The sequence below is a fragment of the Scedosporium apiospermum genome (assembly GCF_000732125.1).
Source record: "Scedosporium apiospermum strain IHEM 14462 chromosome Unknown SEQ_SAPIO_0011, whole genome shotgun sequence".
Lineage (NCBI taxonomy): Eukaryota > Fungi > Ascomycota > Sordariomycetes > Microascales > Microascaceae > Scedosporium > Scedosporium apiospermum.
Genome location: NW_015971712.1, coordinates 392,946 through 409,755, shown reverse-complemented (window position 1 = coordinate 409,755; position 16,810 = coordinate 392,946). Strand labels below are relative to the sequence as shown.

The window sequence follows — 16,810 nt, the reverse complement described above, 5'->3', positions numbered from 1 at the left end:
TGGGACTCTGGGCCCTGGCCTGGCCGGCGCCACCAAAGCGAAGGCGCGCACTCCATGAACATGACACATGCTGTTTGCGCCCTGATTGTGGGCAGACCGCTCTCGGTCTCGCACCGAGACACACCCTGGCCAATTTCCTTAAGCGCCGCCTTTGACCTCTGGCGCGGCTGTTCGTATCCTTGCTTTTTCTTTTCGCCCTCCATTCTCTTGCCGCCGTTATTCATCCCTTTGTATCTTTCCTATTTTTAGCAAGTCCATTGCTTTTCTCGGCCCTGCTGTACATTCCAGAAGTCCTCTTTAGCGCCTGGATCGAAAGTCATCTCGCCTACCGGGCCAAATAAGGATACGGCATCCGGCATACGTAACGTGCGATTCGTAAGGCGAAGGGCTGAGCAAGGAGATATTAATCATCTTGGCCGCCTGTCTGGGCCGCGGGAGGCTCATCTGACCGATTCGATCGCCAAGTTGAGCACGAGGGCATAAATATGTTGTGCTCTGCCACCATCGACACAAAAGCGGGAATTACAGGATCCGTTCTAAGCGCCGCTCTCTTCCTTAGGGCTAGACCAGCGGAGATTGTTCATACACTGTTGATCGGCTTTAATTTTTTAGGCTGCCTGTTTTTAAGATTAGTGATGCTATTTTTTGCTTTTCCGTAAAACCTGAGACGGCCCTTTTCCAAGCCAGGCCCGGTGTACTGCCTACTCTCTTCCCACTTTAGACGCCCGCCCCTTCGATACGAAGGATGGATTTCAGCAGTGTATCATCGAGCTTCTTGAGGCAGATGTATTACACGGACTCGCCGTGGACCCGGCCCAGGTGAGGGACCAACAAAGTTTCGGGCCTCGTATGCGGCGAACATATTTCGTCCGATCTTTCAGGTGGGTGTATATGAGGACATTGAGGAGATGCTTGGCTTCAAATTCAAATTGATGCACTTGATCACACTCTTCAACGAGGCAAGGGATAGGATCGCACTTGCAATACAATTAAAATCAAATCAAATGCAGGCTCAGCGTGGGTTACCTGAGAAAGCTGCAGGAACTGAATCAGATGTCGACACCCGGCCTGGCACTGCCCGAGATGTCCGGAGATGAAACCCAGAGCTCACGCCGACATTTTGGTGTGCTGTCACCAGTCCTGTGCTGTGTTCTCCGTGCTTTTTCCCCATAAAATAGGACATTGCTTAACCGCCTGGCTGATGCTGCCAGCTTGTCTCAAGGACAGAAGGACATTTCATTTTGGCTGACAGCACGGCCGACAGGTTCAAGCACAGACAATCCTGGACTCCTGTCTCATTTTGCTAACCGCCCAAACAAGCGACGACCCGCTTGCCTGACTCTCGCCTCTGCCGGTCATATGCCATTTTGCTTTTGAAGAAAGCAGATCTTGTCGGCTGACTGTGGATCTTATTTCTTCCATTTTATCCTTTTTTTAACAGAACCAATATTGGTCAATGGCATGCTGGTGGATTTCCCGGTAATTTCAGTGCTTCTTTAGCGCCGGCCTCTGGGTTCTTTCATTCCTTCATGTTCCCCAACGGGAGAGCGCTTTCTTCATATCGGCTCGGCCATCTCAGAGAAACGTGGGGAAATTGGGGAGTGGGACGGGAGAAAAGAGTAGAGAGACAATGAACCTGCAGCAGAAAGCAGTGGAATCATCCATCTCATTCCGGACCCTCGATGCCCAAACTGTAAGGCACTCATATCCAAGGGAAGTCCACAAAACTACGCATGAACTGTAGTGTCCTCGCTCCTCCCAGGAAGAGGGACGAGGACGAGGAAGAGATCGCCCCATCAAGTTCGTTCGTCTACTGGTTCCACGTCCCATCACGAAAACGTGGGGTCGTTGCCACAGCATCAAGAACTCGATGCGTGCATCAGGATAAAAAATGGCACGTCGCGTCGGGTAGCCATATCTTGGAGAAAACCCCGCGTCTGGCGTTCTCTCGTGCTCGTGATAGAAGAGCGAGAAAAAAATGCCGGGGAGAGATAATGCTTCCTTTCCTCTTTCGGTGGGGTTTCGCGATGCATCAATGAAAAAAAGAGCTCGGCATCGAAGTCCCTTTTACACTATTCCTCAGGCAAAAAGGGACATTCCTGAGCTCTTTTTTACTTGGACAAGTCGAAGAGTAGCACTCACTAATGCAGAGTTCGTTTCTTCCCTCCCTTTTTTCTCGCTGCAAGGACATGTGTCTAAAAATGACTCAAGCAGGCCACGCATTGGGCCTGGGTGCACGACGCACCTCTGGGTTCTTGGAGGGCGTGCGACGTGCCATGCGTGGAGCGTGAAGCGTGGCGTGTGTGGGTGGTCGGGAAGAGCAGTTGAGCGAAGGACGACAGAGGCGTGTACAACTGCGAAGGGACACTAGGCGTATGCATACCTTCGTAGGTCCTGCAGGGCGCTTTGCATGCTGGCCAGTCAGAGTGCTGAAGCCTGCATCGACGAAGACAACCCCAGGATACTAGCCGGTTTGGGTGGTGCGAAAATCTGGTGGGGATGCAAAAAAGCCAAGGGCGGGTAGAAGAGACTTTCAAATTGTTCCTTCCCAGCGATCAGTCGGTGTGGCGCCAAATGACACTGTGGGGTTTTAGGTTAATCTTGCCGGTGATTACAGTGTATTTCCACAGTGGGCGAATAGGTTCTTGTTCCTGGGTTGTACCTAAATCGAGAGAAATGGCCCCGCTGACTAAACGCCCTGGAGACCCGGGATTGGACGAGAAATGGATCCATTTCCATCGCCTGGAGTACAAAGTACTTTGGACCCTGGCGCCGGGGCTCCACTGACCACGGAAGGAGCCACTCAGCCTCCGTCCTGTCGACTTCAACCTCAACTCTCGAGGCCCAAACAATGGCCAACGACACCCAAGCAAAGCTTTCGGTGCTGCTTCCTCCAGACATGGCTCCATTCTCTTTTGCAGCTATCGTGCTGCTGATACCCGACTTTTTGCTACTTGGCTAGCTTGGGAGCTTGTGTTTCAGATTTCGACCTCTACACACACCCCTCTCCTTCCCCCAGGGTCCAGAATAGACGATCCATTTGCACACTCTTTCTCCGATGATGGCATTGAGTCCTCGTCTCCGAGATCCATTCCCTGTGCTCCCGTCGTCATGGAAGCAAGAGCCATTGTCCGTGCTTGTAGTTCATGGCCATGTACTCACGTCCCCCTCCCCCATTACCACCGTCCATATCCTGGGGCGCACTTGAGCTCTCGCCCTAGACCTTGGTGGAAGAGCGGGTCACGCCACGGTACCACCCTCGTTCGAGCAACGCGCTTCCCGTAGTCGCGACCGCCTGTCGCTTCGCACGTAGCTATTCTTGTCGCCGCCATCTTTTTTGCATTGCCGCTACCCGTTTTCCCTATCTGGACTTACAAGCTCTCCCCCAAAGCTCCACCGCCCATCCTCAACCCACACGCCCGGCCAACTCCCACCCCTCCCCTTCACTCCCACCCCAGATCACCCATCATCGGGCTCGAATCATCAAGGATAAGAATCGCCCGTTTCCTCTCGTCCATCCATCCAATTCCTCTCACCACCTCTCTTCCATTCTCATCCTATCCTCGATCAATCTCAGCCATCCATTCTTTGTAAAGCTACCTTCTCCTCTTCTCCTCTCTCCTCTTTTTCCTCTTCCTCTCCGCTTCTCTCCCCGTCCACCACCACTCATCTCTTTCTTCTCCCCCTCCTACCTTGTAGACTCGAGAGGAACTGGTGTCCGCTTGAAGCCATTACATTCTCCCATTATCCCCTCACACATCGAAAGGATCTTTGAGAGGCACTCCTCTTGTTGTTGATCCAACAAGAAGACATCGCATCCACCTACCCAAAAACATAGACTACATTGAGAAACAGGCTTTCTCTTCACCGAGAGTTGAACTCTTCTTACAGCCCTAATCCCATAATCCCGGCATTAACTTATTAGACCCCAAATATGTCTACGTATGTGACCCTTGACTCCTACTATACACTTCACCGACTAACACAGCACCCAACCCTCTAGTCTGGCAGCAGACATGGCCTTCAACTTCAACTTCAACTCGTGCGAGTCTCCCGTCACAACCACTCCCGAGTACTCCTTCGACTCCTCTTTCCTCCAGATGCCTTACAACCCAGGTCACGCTCGGTCAAGCTCTCGCGGGTCTGCCTACTCGGTCGTTTCAGCCGTCTCGGCCGTCTCAACCGCCGACTCGGTCTCGACCAGGATGACCACCCCTCCCCGCGCTTCGCCCCCCATTCGTCATCATGGACCCATCCTTCTGCCCAAGATTCGATCTCAGGACCAGGCCCTCGATGCTTCCGCTGCTGTTGCCGCCGCTCCTGCCAAGAGGGTTAGGACTTCCACCTCGCCTTGCCCTCCTCGGCCCGCTCGCAAGAGTCACATGAGGAGCTACACCAGCCCGGACACCCTCAACTACGCCGCCAACAACAACAACAACAACGACAACGTTTCGTGCTCCTTCGTCTCTGAGCCCGAGCTTCTCCAACCTCCCCAGCAACAAACCTCATCTCTCCTCTGCTCCCCGGCGCCCTTCCTTCAGGACCAATCCCGCCGCTCGTCCTCCTGCGGCGTCGAGACCGCCGTCATCGAGAGGTTCGGCTTCCCCACCTACCGCCAAATGCCCACCTATCTCCCCGCCACCGCCTCCCACCAGACCCCGACTCCTCCCCCGGAGCCCAGCTACATGTACGGCCCCGTCGACGGCTACAGCTCCCGCGACGCCTCCCCGCTCGCCTTCTCGTCCGAGCCCACGCCCACTACGACCCTCATGTCCTACCTAACGGCCCCCAACCCCGCGCCCTCGCTCGTCCGCACCATCTCCTTCCACCACCGCGACCCCAACACCAAACACTTCTGGTGGGACGTCCGCCAGGTCCGCCCCTGGTCCACCTTTAACGCCTCCACCATCCTCTCCATCCCGGGTGCTTCCGCTCTCCTCTCTTGCTCTCTGCCCCTGCCCCTCCTCCCTACCCCGCCTACCTTGTCCGACCGCCACCCGGAGACAGAAGCTGCTCTTCACTCCATCTATGCCTCGTATTACCTCCCCAAGCTCAACTCCGCCCTCGCCGTCTCCTCCACTCGCCCCCTCATGCTCTCCGTGCCCCCCAAACCCTCCAACTCCGCCGGCATCAACGACCACCTCTTCGTAGCCACGGGTCCCGGCGAATCCGTCTCCGCCGCCGCCATCTTCGGCGGAAAACCCACCGCCCGCGTCGTCGGCCTCGTGCGCTCCTTCGACCGCTTCAACACGGGCATGCGCGTCGAGGGCAACGTCAAGCGCGTAGAGTACCTCCGCGGCCTGGCGGCCCTGCATCACGCCATGCGCGAGCACTCGTGTCGCTATGGTTTCATCCTCACGGAGATTGAGCTCGTCCTCGTGCGCAACGGGACGGATTCTACGCCTCATTTCGGATACTTGGAGGTCACCACCATCCAGCTCGCCAACTCTTCTTCTTCCGCCGTTGATGCTTCGTCCCTTGAAACCGGGGAGGTGCCGCTTACCGCTTGCCTTGCCCTCTGGGGCCTCTGCATGCTCGCCTCGGATAATAACACCGCCGCTACGACTGCCGCGAATGGTTCTTCGAACGCCGTCCACTGGAAGAGCGACATCGGTGCCCCCGCCGAGGGGTCGAGGAGGAAGGCGCTCCCGAGGGATGATTGGATGCCGCAGCCGCAGCTTGCGGAGAAGAGGGAGGCGAAGAGGGCGAGGGGGTGGGTTTTGCCCGAGGATCCGGTTGGGAGGAAGGAGTTGGGGAAGAGGGGTGTTAGGTACTCGGCTTGCTGAATGTGAACCTTCTCTCTTTTGATTTGTTCTTTTAAAGACACTCGGGGAGTTGAGGGTGGGGGAGTTGAAGGAGTTTTGGAAGATTGGTTGTTTTGGAGGAAGCAAAACAATGTTAGGGGGATTTTTCCAAAGGGGCCGGAAACGGCTGGTTCTGTTTCCTGGTCTATCTCGACAGTTTTTTGTTGTCTTTTTCTCTTTTGGTTGTTCTCTTTCTTCTTATTTCTTAATATGTGCTCAAGTGGTTTGGTTTCATGCAGTTTATGGAGATGATGGCAATTACGGTAGTTAACCTACGTACTTAATTCAATGTCGGCTATGAACTTGGATCTTACTTTGCAATTCTTGTGTCCCCATTTCATCGTGAAGGCGGGTGTTACTTCCCTCGAGACGAAGAAGGTGAGTCCTCGGAGATAATGCTCTTTTTGAGAACCACTTGGTTTGAGTGTAGGCCAAGATAGTAATCACGACACAATTCACAGAGCACGAGGCTTGGACGCAAGATATTCGGTTACAACTTTTTCTTTTATAGTGTCATGTCAGGTCTATCCGAATACAGATAGGGGAGATTAACCCTTGGCGGCACCCGCTTTAATCAGTAGAATATCTCCATCCTCCACGACATAATCCTTGCCCTTCGTCATAACCTTACCCTTCGCCTTAACCTCAGCCTCATCACCGAGTTCCTTCAAGACGGTAAAGTTATATACAATAGCCTGGATAAACGTCTTCTCAAAGTCGGTGTGAATGACACCGGCAGCCTGGGGCGCCTTGGTGCCGTTGCGGATGGTCCACTGCCTGACCTCGTCGGAGCCGACGGTGAAGAAGCTGCCGAGGTTGAGGACCTTCCTCATCGTGACGATGAGCTTGGGGATGCACGAGTTGGCGCCGACCCTCTTCTGCTCCTCCAGGGACTCCTCCTCGGTCTCGAACTGCGTGAGGCGCTCCTCGTAGGAGACGGAGATGGGGATGACGGGATCGCCCTTAGCGTGGGTTGCGATCCACTCAGCGACCTTGGGTAGGTGCTTGTTCTTCTTGCGGATGAAGTCCCTCTCGGAAAGGTTGACCAGGTAGACGACGGGCTTGGCGGTAAGGAGGAGAAGAGAGTTGATGACCTCGACCTAAATGAGGGGTGGAGTGTTCCATTCGGTTAGCGTACTCAAACCCAAGAGGCGGTTGGATTGTGCTTCGTAGGAAAAACGCATTTCGAAAAGAAATCAGGACAAGAGTTTATCTCAGTATGCACTCGAGCGTTGTTTTAGTGAGGCATTCGAAGAGCTGGGATTAGATTCAGGCCATGTGGCCTTTGTTCATCATAAAAGGGGTGTATGCGTGAAGTAAGGTAGCGCCAAGAGGAAAGGAAAAAGGCGACGTTTTCAGCGTCTATTCTTACCTCCTTGGGAGACCAGTCACCCTTCCTGACGTCCTTGCCCTCGTTCAACAAAGCTAATATCTTCTCAATAGTAGCTTCCTCTTCCCTAGCCTTCTTGACCTCCAGGCTCTGACCACCCACGCGAGTCTTCCTCTTCTGGTTCTCGAGCGCCTTTTCGACAAACTCGATATCCTTGAGTCGGAGCTCGTCTGCGATAATTTCGAGATCGCGGGTGGGGTTGACATCGCCCTCGACATGGATAATCTCCGCGTCGTCGAAGCAACGCACAACCTGGAAGATGGCGTCTACGGCCCGAATATGCGACAAGAAGGCATTTCCGAGACCGGCACCAGTCGACGCACCGCGGGTCAATCCGGCAATGTCGTAGACAGTGAGGTTGGCGGGCACCTTGGACTTGGGCTTGAACTTCTCGCAGAGCCAATCGAACCGCTCATCGGGAACGATCACGCGAGCCTCTTCGGGGTCGATGGTGGCATAGGGGAAGTTCTATACGCCATTGAGACATTAGCATCGGCCGCTGAATAAGAGGAGGGCAGAACTAGCTAGGGCGGGGGGGTAATTTACAGCTGGGTTGCCAAGGTTGGACTTGGTAATGGCCTGGAACAGTGTTGACTTTCCCACATTGGCAAGGCCGACCTAAGCATAGGCTGTTGTGAGCTTGGGCATCCAGGCCCGTCGGCGAGGCAGCAGGAGCAGCAGCGGTGGCAGACGCACGATTCCACTCTTCAGGTTGTTACCGGGCCTGCCCAGGAGGATCTTCTCTTCTTGAACCTGCTTCTTTGGCGGCATTCTGCTCTTTTTTCCTTTGGCGTAGTTACGGGATGTGATGTAGACGACGGTGCAACCGACGGCGGATGAGGAGGTAGGCCTTGCGGCAAAGGCAGACCGAGCTGCGCAATGGGTAAAAGGACGGGAGAGAGAAGTGAAGAAAAAAGAGGAGAAGACGGGGAGAGACACGGTGACGACGTACTCGGCTGGTAGTGAAACCAGCCTTTAGGTCGGCGTGAAGAGGAGAAGACGACTTTTGAGTAACGAGCGACCGGGACACGATCCCAGTCCGGTCGTGAAAAGGGATGGCAAGTTTTTCTCGCGTGGATTGAAGATGGGAAGGGAAGAAATTTGCTTCTTAACAGGAGCGCGACAAGCATTTTGCAAAATCCTTGCACGGGAAAAAAACAGAGCTGGTCGGTGCTTGGAGAATGATCACGTGATGACCCCGCTCCAAGGCCCCGCAGTTCATCTCTTTCGTTGTCAAGTTCAGTCGTGCCTCGAATTGTTGGACCTCAAGGTCGGCACAAGGTTGTCGGCCCATGGTTGAATGATAATCCGGCAATCACTTTTTTCAGACCAACCAGTCACAGTTGACGCCATCTGCTCCCTCTTGCAACGGCCCATGACGCATCTCACAGTGGATATGCACAACCTTGGATACTGTGCTCCTCCCTCGCATCTGTGCGTCAGGATAATTCATGTTAAGCTCTGCGACTAAAACAAGAAGCGCGAAACAAAGACCGACATCCCCCGAGCAAGCAGAACAAAGACGGAGCAGCCGATCTCACTCCTCTTCATCTTCAATTGTTCTGTACCGACGACCAGCCCACAGTAAACCATTCCTAGCATTTTATCATTGGGTTCTGTCACCTGGTTAGGCAGCGGAGTGCAGGACCGGCTTCGCCACACACTCAACTTTAAATATCGATATCGCGATAAGCCCGCTTATCCGCCTGGTTCCTTGACTTCATCTTTTCCCTCTCCCTCCATATCACTACTTTCTCTCCATATCGATACACATTTATCTTTTCCAAGGAAGCAATGCCGAGCCGCAATTCCCCACAATCGTCCCGGCGATCTCACCGGTCGACTTTATCGCTCCAAAAGACGGAGGTTAAAATCAACGTGTATGACCTTTTGCCGGTTCGTCAAAGTCGCCCCCTGCAGCCCCAATCCTGCTAGCTTTGCGAAAACATGATACTAACTTGTTCTTCTTTATAGCCAGGAAAACTATCATCGATACTATGGACCATGGGCACCGCGCTCCTCCATTCCGGCGTCGTGATCAACGGAAAAGAATATGCCTACGGAGGCCACGATAGGCCGGGTCTCTCGGGAGTATACTGGACGAAGCCGGGACAAGTCCCTCCCGGAGCGATATTCAAATGCGAAATCATTCACGGCTTTACCTTTGCCGCGCCCGCCGAAATCGAAGCGACGATAAAGGACGTGTCGGCCGAGTTCATGGGCACCTCGTACAATTTGCTCACGAGAAACTGCAACCACTTCACCTCATACCTCGTCGAAAGGCTTACCGGTCGCCGCGGGCCGGGTTGGCTGAACCGAGCTGCGAATATTGGTGTCGCATTCCCCTGTGTCGTGCCTAAGGAATGGGTGGAGCCGCCTGCTGCGGATACGGCGGACGGAGAGTTGGTTGAGGAGGAGGACAATGCGGACGAGTCATCGCGGATGTTGAGGCCCATGAGGCCCCAGGTCGAAAGCAGCCAGCCGAGGAAAGATTGAAGAAAGGATCATGGGGAAACATGCATAGGATCATGCATAGGCATTCATTTTCTGCTAGTATGGTTAGGGACTAGGCGTTATTCCTTTTCTTTTTCTTCCCTTGGATGGGCATCATGGGATGGTTGGGACATATGGGTGGACGGCGTTTCTCGTTTCTTTGGGGCTTCTCTGTTTTCGTTCTCAATACCCACTTGACACCACACGTCGACGGCAATTGACTTGAATCTGTTCAACTTTTCACATCGTAGAAGTGTCGTCGATCTATGTGATACAATAAAAATAAAAACATCCGTTTTAAGAAATAGGTGTATGTAGTTGTACATGTATCTTATAGTATACACATGGTGGTCCATCAGCTCAGCTCTAACATCGCCCCATCGAGCCTTAAATACGCCTGGGGTTCTTGCTCTTCGTTCCACCAAACTTGATCCTCGTAGCATCAGCCACCCTCACAATCTTTTCCCTCAGCCTGCTGCCCTCGTTTCCAAGCAGCACCTTCGTAGCGGCCTCTCGCCCAGCACCGAATCCTCGCAACACAACCTCCATCTTGTTAATCTTCCTATCCCACCCCGCGTCGTACAGCCTCTCGAGTACGTACACGGTGAGTTGGTACGCAGCGTCGTACTGCTTTCTCCTCGACTTCCTGAAGCCAATGTTGCCGCACGACAGGGAGATGATGGCGTCTCGGTTCGGCTTCGTGACTGTCACGTGGGTGTTGTGTTTGTGGGAGAAAATGTGAAAGTGGTAGGGCTCCTGCTCCTCGACGGCGCGTCGTGCCGTGAGCTCGTTGGTGAGGCTCGCAAGGGGCGACGGCTCATCACCGTCTTCGAATCCAACCGGCGCTGGGCCGAGCACCTTGGAGAGGTTGGCCATGGCGAACCCAGCGGGTGTCTGCTGCTTCTTCGCCGCCGACGTCGCATCGTCAGATTGGGCCGGTCCCGACCGACTGAAGAGGCTCGATGCGATATTCCCCGTGCCTTTGCGGGTGTTGCCTTTGGATTGGCTCGTAGGGGTCGTGGTGACGGTGCGGACGAGCTGAGGTGCTCGGTTTGAGGGAATCGCTGATTCTATGGCATTTCGGAGACTCGGCCGCGCCAAAAGGCGCCTCGTAAATACTGTGCTCATGGCTCAATTGGGGGGAATGGCGGATTGCTGGATGCTGGGCTGATGTTTAATTTTTTTTTTCCGTCTCTGGATACAAGGAAGCTTGGTTCCATTCGGCTTGATTCCTTGGGTGGTGTGTGGCAAAACCTCGGTAAAGACCGTCCTTCCCCCAGATTCTTTTTTTCGAAATTTTTTTTTCCGCGTCTAAGCAGCACATCCGATTCTCGCGCAGTCAATTCTACACTGTGGTTTCCCAACTCTTCCAAGTCCCGCTGATCCCTTTCTTTTCTCCCCCCTTCCCTCCTCCTTTTCGATCCTATCTTGGGCTTGGACAATCCTTAATTGAGTCCTATTTTTTTGTTGTCATCTCCATCAGTTATGAATTCCCTAGTTTCTCGAACGGGGCAAAGCTCCCAGGCCCTGTTCTCGGGCGCAACCAGCCGGTTAGCTATTGCCCACGGCCGATCCTCTGCTTACCGGCGGATATCGCAGCTTTCCATTACCACCAGGGCAGGAGCGCAAGAGCAATCCCACATCCAGAGCTACCATCTCGCCCGACTAAGATCCCCATTCACCCCGGAATCCCTCTACGTCTCCACCAGGGTCGCCATCCAATCCCGCCAATTCCACGCCACATCCATCCGTGGCAACAAGGAGAAGCCAGCCGAAGAGAAGCCGTCGGAGACCAAGACCGAGGAAGAACCAGCAAAGGACAAAGAATCCGAATCCAAGACCGAGGAAGGCGAAAACCAGGAGCAGAAGAAGCAACAAAAGACCAAGAAGGAGGACCTACCCCCGCCGCCGCCCCACGGCAACAAGACGCCATGGGAGGTATTCAAGGAGACCTTCCAATCCGAGATGGAGCAGTCTAAGGAGTGGAACGAATCGACCAAGGCCATTGCCTCGTCGGCGCACCAATTCACCGAGAGCGAATCCGTCAGGCGCGCACGTGAGGCTTATGAGAAGACGAGCAGTGCCGTTTCGTCGACTACTTCAAAGGTCGTCAAGACCACGGCTGGTGCCATCGGAAAGGGTGCAACCTGGACGTGGGAGACTCCCGTCGTCAAAGGTGTGCGATCCGCGGCGAACGTTACCGGCGAGGCCCTCGACAAAGCGACTAAGCCGATCCGAGAGACCGAGGCGTACAAGAGCGTAAAGGACGTCATCGATGATGGTGCTAGCTCCCGATACGGTGGCTGGGTTGAGAAGGAAGAGCGCCGAAGGAGGCGGGAGCTCAAGGACAAGAATGGCGGTGCCGCTCCTGAAGTCTTCCAGGAGGATCCCAAGTAAGTTGCTTTTTTCCCCCAATGTCTCCGCCGGAGTTGTTAGAAACTATCTCGCTAACTAATTTAAAGTGCCGGCACAAACGTTACCCTACACAAGGATGCCGCCTGGAAGGAGGCCTGGAGGGATTTCAGGGACTCGAACAAGGTCATCCAGGGTCTCTTCAACGCCAAGAACGTCTACCAAGAATCCGAGAACCCCCTCATCAGCACAGCCAGGAGCATAACCGACCGAATCGGCAGCTTCTTCGCCGAGAACGAGACCGCCATGGTCATCAAGAAGTTCCGCGAGATGGACCCCCAGTTCAAGGTCGAGCCCTTCCTCCAGGAGCTCCGAGAATACATCCTCCCCGAGGTCCTCGACGCGTACGTCAAGGGCGACGTCGAGACCTTGAAGCTTTGGCTCTCGGCGGCTCAGTTCTCTGTGTACGAGGCCTTGACGAAGCAGTATCTCCAGATGGGCATGAAGTCCGATGGTAGGATTTTGGATATTCGAAACGTCGACATTCTTAAGGCGAAGATGCTCGATCCCGGTGACATTCCCGTCTTCATCATCACCTGCAGGACTCAGGAAGTGCACGTCTACCGCAATGCCAAGTCGAACGAGCTTGCGGCCGGTATGGAAGACAAGGTGCAGCTCGTTACGTACGCCATTGGCATGACTCGTGTGCCTGAGGACGTAAACAACCCCGAGACGAGGGGGTGGAGGTTGATTGAGATGCAGAAGAGTGGAAGGGATTGGTACTAAACAGAGCCAAGTCCAACTACACTTGACGCCTAACGACTAGAGGCCAATAGAGCCTTTTTGACATATAAACGACCGACAAGAAATAAGGGAAAGGGGACGATGAGTTGGAAAGCCACTATCTAGCGTGGTTGGAGCGTCTTGTTTCAATTACTTGTACAATACATGTAGGAACTTTTATGGGGTGTTTTTCTTTTTCTTTTTCTTGGTGTCTATCATTTTCATTTTCCTGACATTCTTGGGAGGGTCGCCGGGCGCATGGCCATGGGAACACACCACTCTGAAGTTGCAAAAAAAGAAGGGAGGGATTTTGGCGGGTTTTTTCTTACCTTTTGTGTGTATCGATTATAGAAGAGGAGCATGGCATCTTAGAGTCCTTTTTATGCCCTGGAAGGGGAGATTGGGCAAAACTGTTTAATCTATACAAGAAAAAAGAGAGCTTATGTGTACACAATTTGGAATTGATGCGTGTCGGAGGGATCTGTCGCAGCGAGAGGCCCAGGTCTCGTAAACACATGTAGGGTGACAGATGAGTCGTGTACTCCTCTCCTGCAGAATAGCCGCAAAAGGGAGGATGGTCTCGGAGTCGGTGGAGAACCGGGCGAGATTCTTTAGGCTCCAGACCTTGTGATGGGTCTCGAATCTCAACAGCTTTCAGATGAGCCTGGATAACCTTCATCCTCAGTGTTCTTGCGCTGCCAATGAGAGAGGTTCTGTCGCGAGGAGGAGACGGGTCGTCGCAGCCTCCTCGTAGGGATGCAGGTTGCAGCCATGGCAGCATCATTGGAATCAGGACAGCCAACTCTTAGAAGAGGTCTTTGGGAGTTAAGGGAATATGTGGAGAGCTCGACAGAAGCTCGCATTCTTTGCAGTCACTAATGTCGCTGCATAGAGACGGTTTCCTTTGGTAACTAGGCGAGCTTTTATGCTTGGATCACGATGATCTCTTGGTGAGGCCATCCCGCGATCTTGCCTCTCCGTAGGAGAAGGATCAGTCGATTCTCACAGGGTATTTCTAGATTCCTCCACGGTTAAAGTGCTAGAATCCTCCATCTCACTGGTCAATTGGCCCATCACTCCCGGACAATGCTAGTCGGGACTCCTATGTCCTCGCCGTCTCTAGTCTCCGTGAGAGGCAGGACGACACCCTCTCCACATAGCCTCATGCCTGGTATTGCTCTCTCATTAATCACCTCCTCACCCCATTGCCCTTCTCGGATATACCAATCAGTCCCAAGCCCCTCGTACCTGAACTGGCAGCCGTAAACATACCCCCATTTCCCCGCATCCACTTTATATTCGTCGGCTATATTGGCCAGCCTTGACGGGGCGGTGGCAACCCACTAACACGAAGCTGCGGAATACGCTCATATTGCATCTTCACATCCACAATTCATCAATTTTCCCCCTTCCAGGATATAGTGAAAGGGACGGGTATATGTCGGCCTCGGACCATTGCGGGAGCCACAATGACAACTTTTTCATTTCTGGCGGAAAGGAGGAAAGGAGGAGTCTTCTTCTGGGCATTGAAGCATTGAATTTTCTCCATTCCTTCCCTTGGGAACTGCGTTCGCTTCCTCTTTAGTTCCTTGACACTCTCCCCTCGGCCATTCTCAGCGCTAGAATCAAAAAGAAAGTAGAGAAGAGAAATCCACCATGCGAACGACTGCCCTCAGAATCGCCGCCGTCCTAGCGACGCTCTTATCCGTCGTCTCCGGCCGTCCCCACGAGCTACGCGGCGCAAAAATCCTCCAGAGAGCCGACGAAGTCGATGAAGAATATGACTACATCATCGTCGGCGCTGGAACGGCGGGGTTGACTGTTGCCGATCGACTTACAGCCGATGGGAAGAGTAAGTTCTCTTCAGACGGTGGGCATTGTCTTGTGCGAGGCTAACAATCAGCGAAAAGCTACTGTTCTGGTTATCGAGTACTGCCATGTTAGTAAGTAGGAACCTCTCTACCGTTACCTCAAGACATTTTTCTTCAACCCGAAAAGGAAAACGACTGGGTCTCTAACAATGCCTGTAGTCTCCAATGAGGTCACCCGTGCCGGCGGCGGACGCAACTTCAACGACCCCGGAATCCGCTACAACATCACTTCCGTCAAACAACCAGACATGCACAACCGCACCCAGGCCGTCCGGATTGGATGCTGCGTCGGCGGAAGTTCCGCCATCAACGGCATGGTTGCCGTCCGTGGAACGAGGAGCGAATATGACGGGTGGGCTGAACTAGGCGGCCCCGACTCTACCTGGAACTGGGAGGGCGTCATCCCCTACTTCCGAAAGGCCATGCACTTTACGCCGCCGGAGGAAGAGCTCGCCAAAACGTTCAATATCACCTGGGACCCCGATGCGTGGGGCATGGAAGAAGACACACACATCTACGCCTCCTTCCCGACGTACCAGAACCCCAGCATCAGTGAGTTCCTACCCTCTGGCGTATGCCATTGATACAGACCCCGCTAACCGCTCTAATTAGTCCCAATGTACAACGCCATGACCAAGATGCCCAACATGGATGTCCCCCTCGACGGCGCCAACGGCAACAACGGCCTCTTCTGGTTCCCCTCCAGCCTCGATCCCAAAACCTACTGGCGCTCGTACGCCCGCACCGGCCACTACGACGGCATAATCGACGAGCGCGACAACCTTGCCGTCATCACCCGCCACAAAGTGCGTCGCATCCTGTTCGACGACGACCTCGCCGCCACGGGCGTCGAGTTCTTCCCGCGTGATTCCGATGCCGCCGAGCCGGAGGAGGGAGAGGAGGAGGGGGAGCAGGAGGAGAAGCGGCCAGTCAGCAAGACCGTCAAGGCGAGGAAGGAGGTGATCCTATCGGCCGGCACGGTGCACACGCCCCAGATCCTCCAGCTGAGCGGTATCGGCCCCAAGGATCTCCTCGAAGAGGCCGGCATCGAAGTCCTCGTCGACATCCCCGGCGTGGGACAAAACTTCCAGGACCACGCCTACCTAAGCGTCGGATATCGCTGGGCCAACGGAGCTCCCCCGGCCCCCAACGTAACCGTCAACGGCGACCCACGCACCAATTCCTCCCCCAACCTCGGCGCCTGGGTTGGCCTGCCCACGGTGACCGAGGACTTTGAAGAAATCGCCGCCCGCTACGAGGCGCAGGATCCCGCCGAGTTTCTGCCTCCGAATAGCCACCCCTGGGTGGTCGACGGATACGCCGACTTCCAAAAGCTGCACGCGAAGCTCCTCCGCAGCAAGAACACAAACATCCTCTGGTACCCACTTAGCGGCGGCGCTGGAGGCATCGTCATGAGCATGCACGTAGTCAGCCACGGCACCATCAACATCGACCCAGCGGACCCGGAGAACGAGCCCATCGTGGACTACCGGGCGCTTTCGAACCCCGTCGACTTGGACATCATGGTTGAGAACATTAGATTCCTGCGTAGGTATATGGCTAGCGAGGATTTCGCCGAGTATGAGCCAGAGGAGACGATGCCGGGTATCGATGTCGAGGGGGAGGAGCTGAGGGAGTGGATAAGGGAGGTGTTGATTCCGACGAATTTCCATCCTATTGCGACGGCGGCGAAGAAGCCTAAGGAGAAGGGCGGTGTCGTTGATGAGGAGTTGTTCGTGCATGACGTTAAGAGGTTGAGGGTTGTGGATGGGTCGATTATGCCACTGTTGCCCGGTGCTAATACGCAACAACCTGTGTATATGCTTGCTGAGAAGGTGAGTTTTCTTGAAGATGGAGAGAGGTGTGGATGTCGTGTGCGACAGGCTTCATGCGCTAACTGGGTGCTTTAGGCTGTTGATCTCATCAAGGCCCGCAATGGTGGAGATGCCGAAACTGAGGAGCCCGAGGCGGGCGAGGAAGGGCAGGAGCCTGTCGAGGAGGCTCCCGAGGCACCTGAAGAAGAAGGAACCGAAGAAGAGCCCGTTGAAGAAGAGGCACCAGTCGAGGAGGCTCCTGGCGACGACGAGGGATCTGAACACGATGAGTAAGTACTTGTA

General features: G+C 54.3%; 4 protein-coding genes and 2 pseudogenes across 4 annotated transcripts; 4 read left to right on the top strand and 2 right to left on the bottom strand.

Moving 5' to 3' along the window:
• Nucleotides 1–4,016: 4,016 nt before the first annotated feature.
• Nucleotides 4,017–5,786, top strand: SAPIO_CDS0107 (annotated as a pseudogene; the record flags this gene model as incomplete).
• Nucleotides 5,787–6,352: 566 nt separating this feature from the next.
• On the bottom strand, nucleotides 6,353–7,965 carry SAPIO_CDS0106 (uncharacterized protein; the record flags this gene model as incomplete). Its single annotated transcript, XM_016782971.1, has 4 exons — nucleotides 6,353–6,904; nucleotides 7,177–7,662; nucleotides 7,741–7,812; nucleotides 7,891–7,965. 4 exons carry the CDS (start codon nucleotides 7,963–7,965, stop codon nucleotides 6,353–6,355), a joined length of 1,185 nt encoding a protein of 394 aa, XP_016646604.1.
• A 1,023-nt stretch (nucleotides 7,966–8,988) lies between these two features.
• SAPIO_CDS0105 (Uncharacterized protein) lies at nucleotides 8,989–9,690 on the top strand (the record flags this gene model as incomplete). The annotated part of the gene is made up of 2 exons (XM_016782970.1): nucleotides 8,989–9,090; nucleotides 9,169–9,690. The coding sequence occupies 2 exons, from the start codon at nucleotides 8,989–8,991 to the stop codon at nucleotides 9,688–9,690; spliced, it is 624 nt and encodes a 207-aa protein (XP_016646603.1).
• A 384-nt stretch (nucleotides 9,691–10,074) lies between these two features.
• Nucleotides 10,075–10,815, bottom strand: SAPIO_CDS0104 (annotated as a pseudogene; the record flags this gene model as incomplete).
• A 357-nt stretch (nucleotides 10,816–11,172) lies between these two features.
• Nucleotides 11,173–12,825, top strand: SAPIO_CDS0103 (Mitochondrial inner membrane translocase subunit TIM44; the record flags this gene model as incomplete). The annotated part of the gene is made up of 2 exons (XM_016782969.1): nucleotides 11,173–12,080; nucleotides 12,150–12,825. The coding sequence occupies 2 exons, from the start codon at nucleotides 11,173–11,175 to the stop codon at nucleotides 12,823–12,825; spliced, it is 1,584 nt and encodes a 527-aa protein (XP_016646602.1).
• A 1,653-nt stretch (nucleotides 12,826–14,478) lies between these two features.
• On the top strand, nucleotides 14,479–16,801 carry SAPIO_CDS0102 (Oxidoreductase; the record flags this gene model as incomplete). Its single annotated transcript, XM_016782968.1, has 5 exons — nucleotides 14,479–14,674; nucleotides 14,733–14,765; nucleotides 14,853–15,245; nucleotides 15,306–16,528; nucleotides 16,604–16,801. The coding sequence occupies 5 exons, from the start codon at nucleotides 14,479–14,481 to the stop codon at nucleotides 16,799–16,801; spliced, it is 2,043 nt and encodes a 680-aa protein (XP_016646601.1).
• Nucleotides 16,802–16,810: the final 9 nt, after the last annotated feature.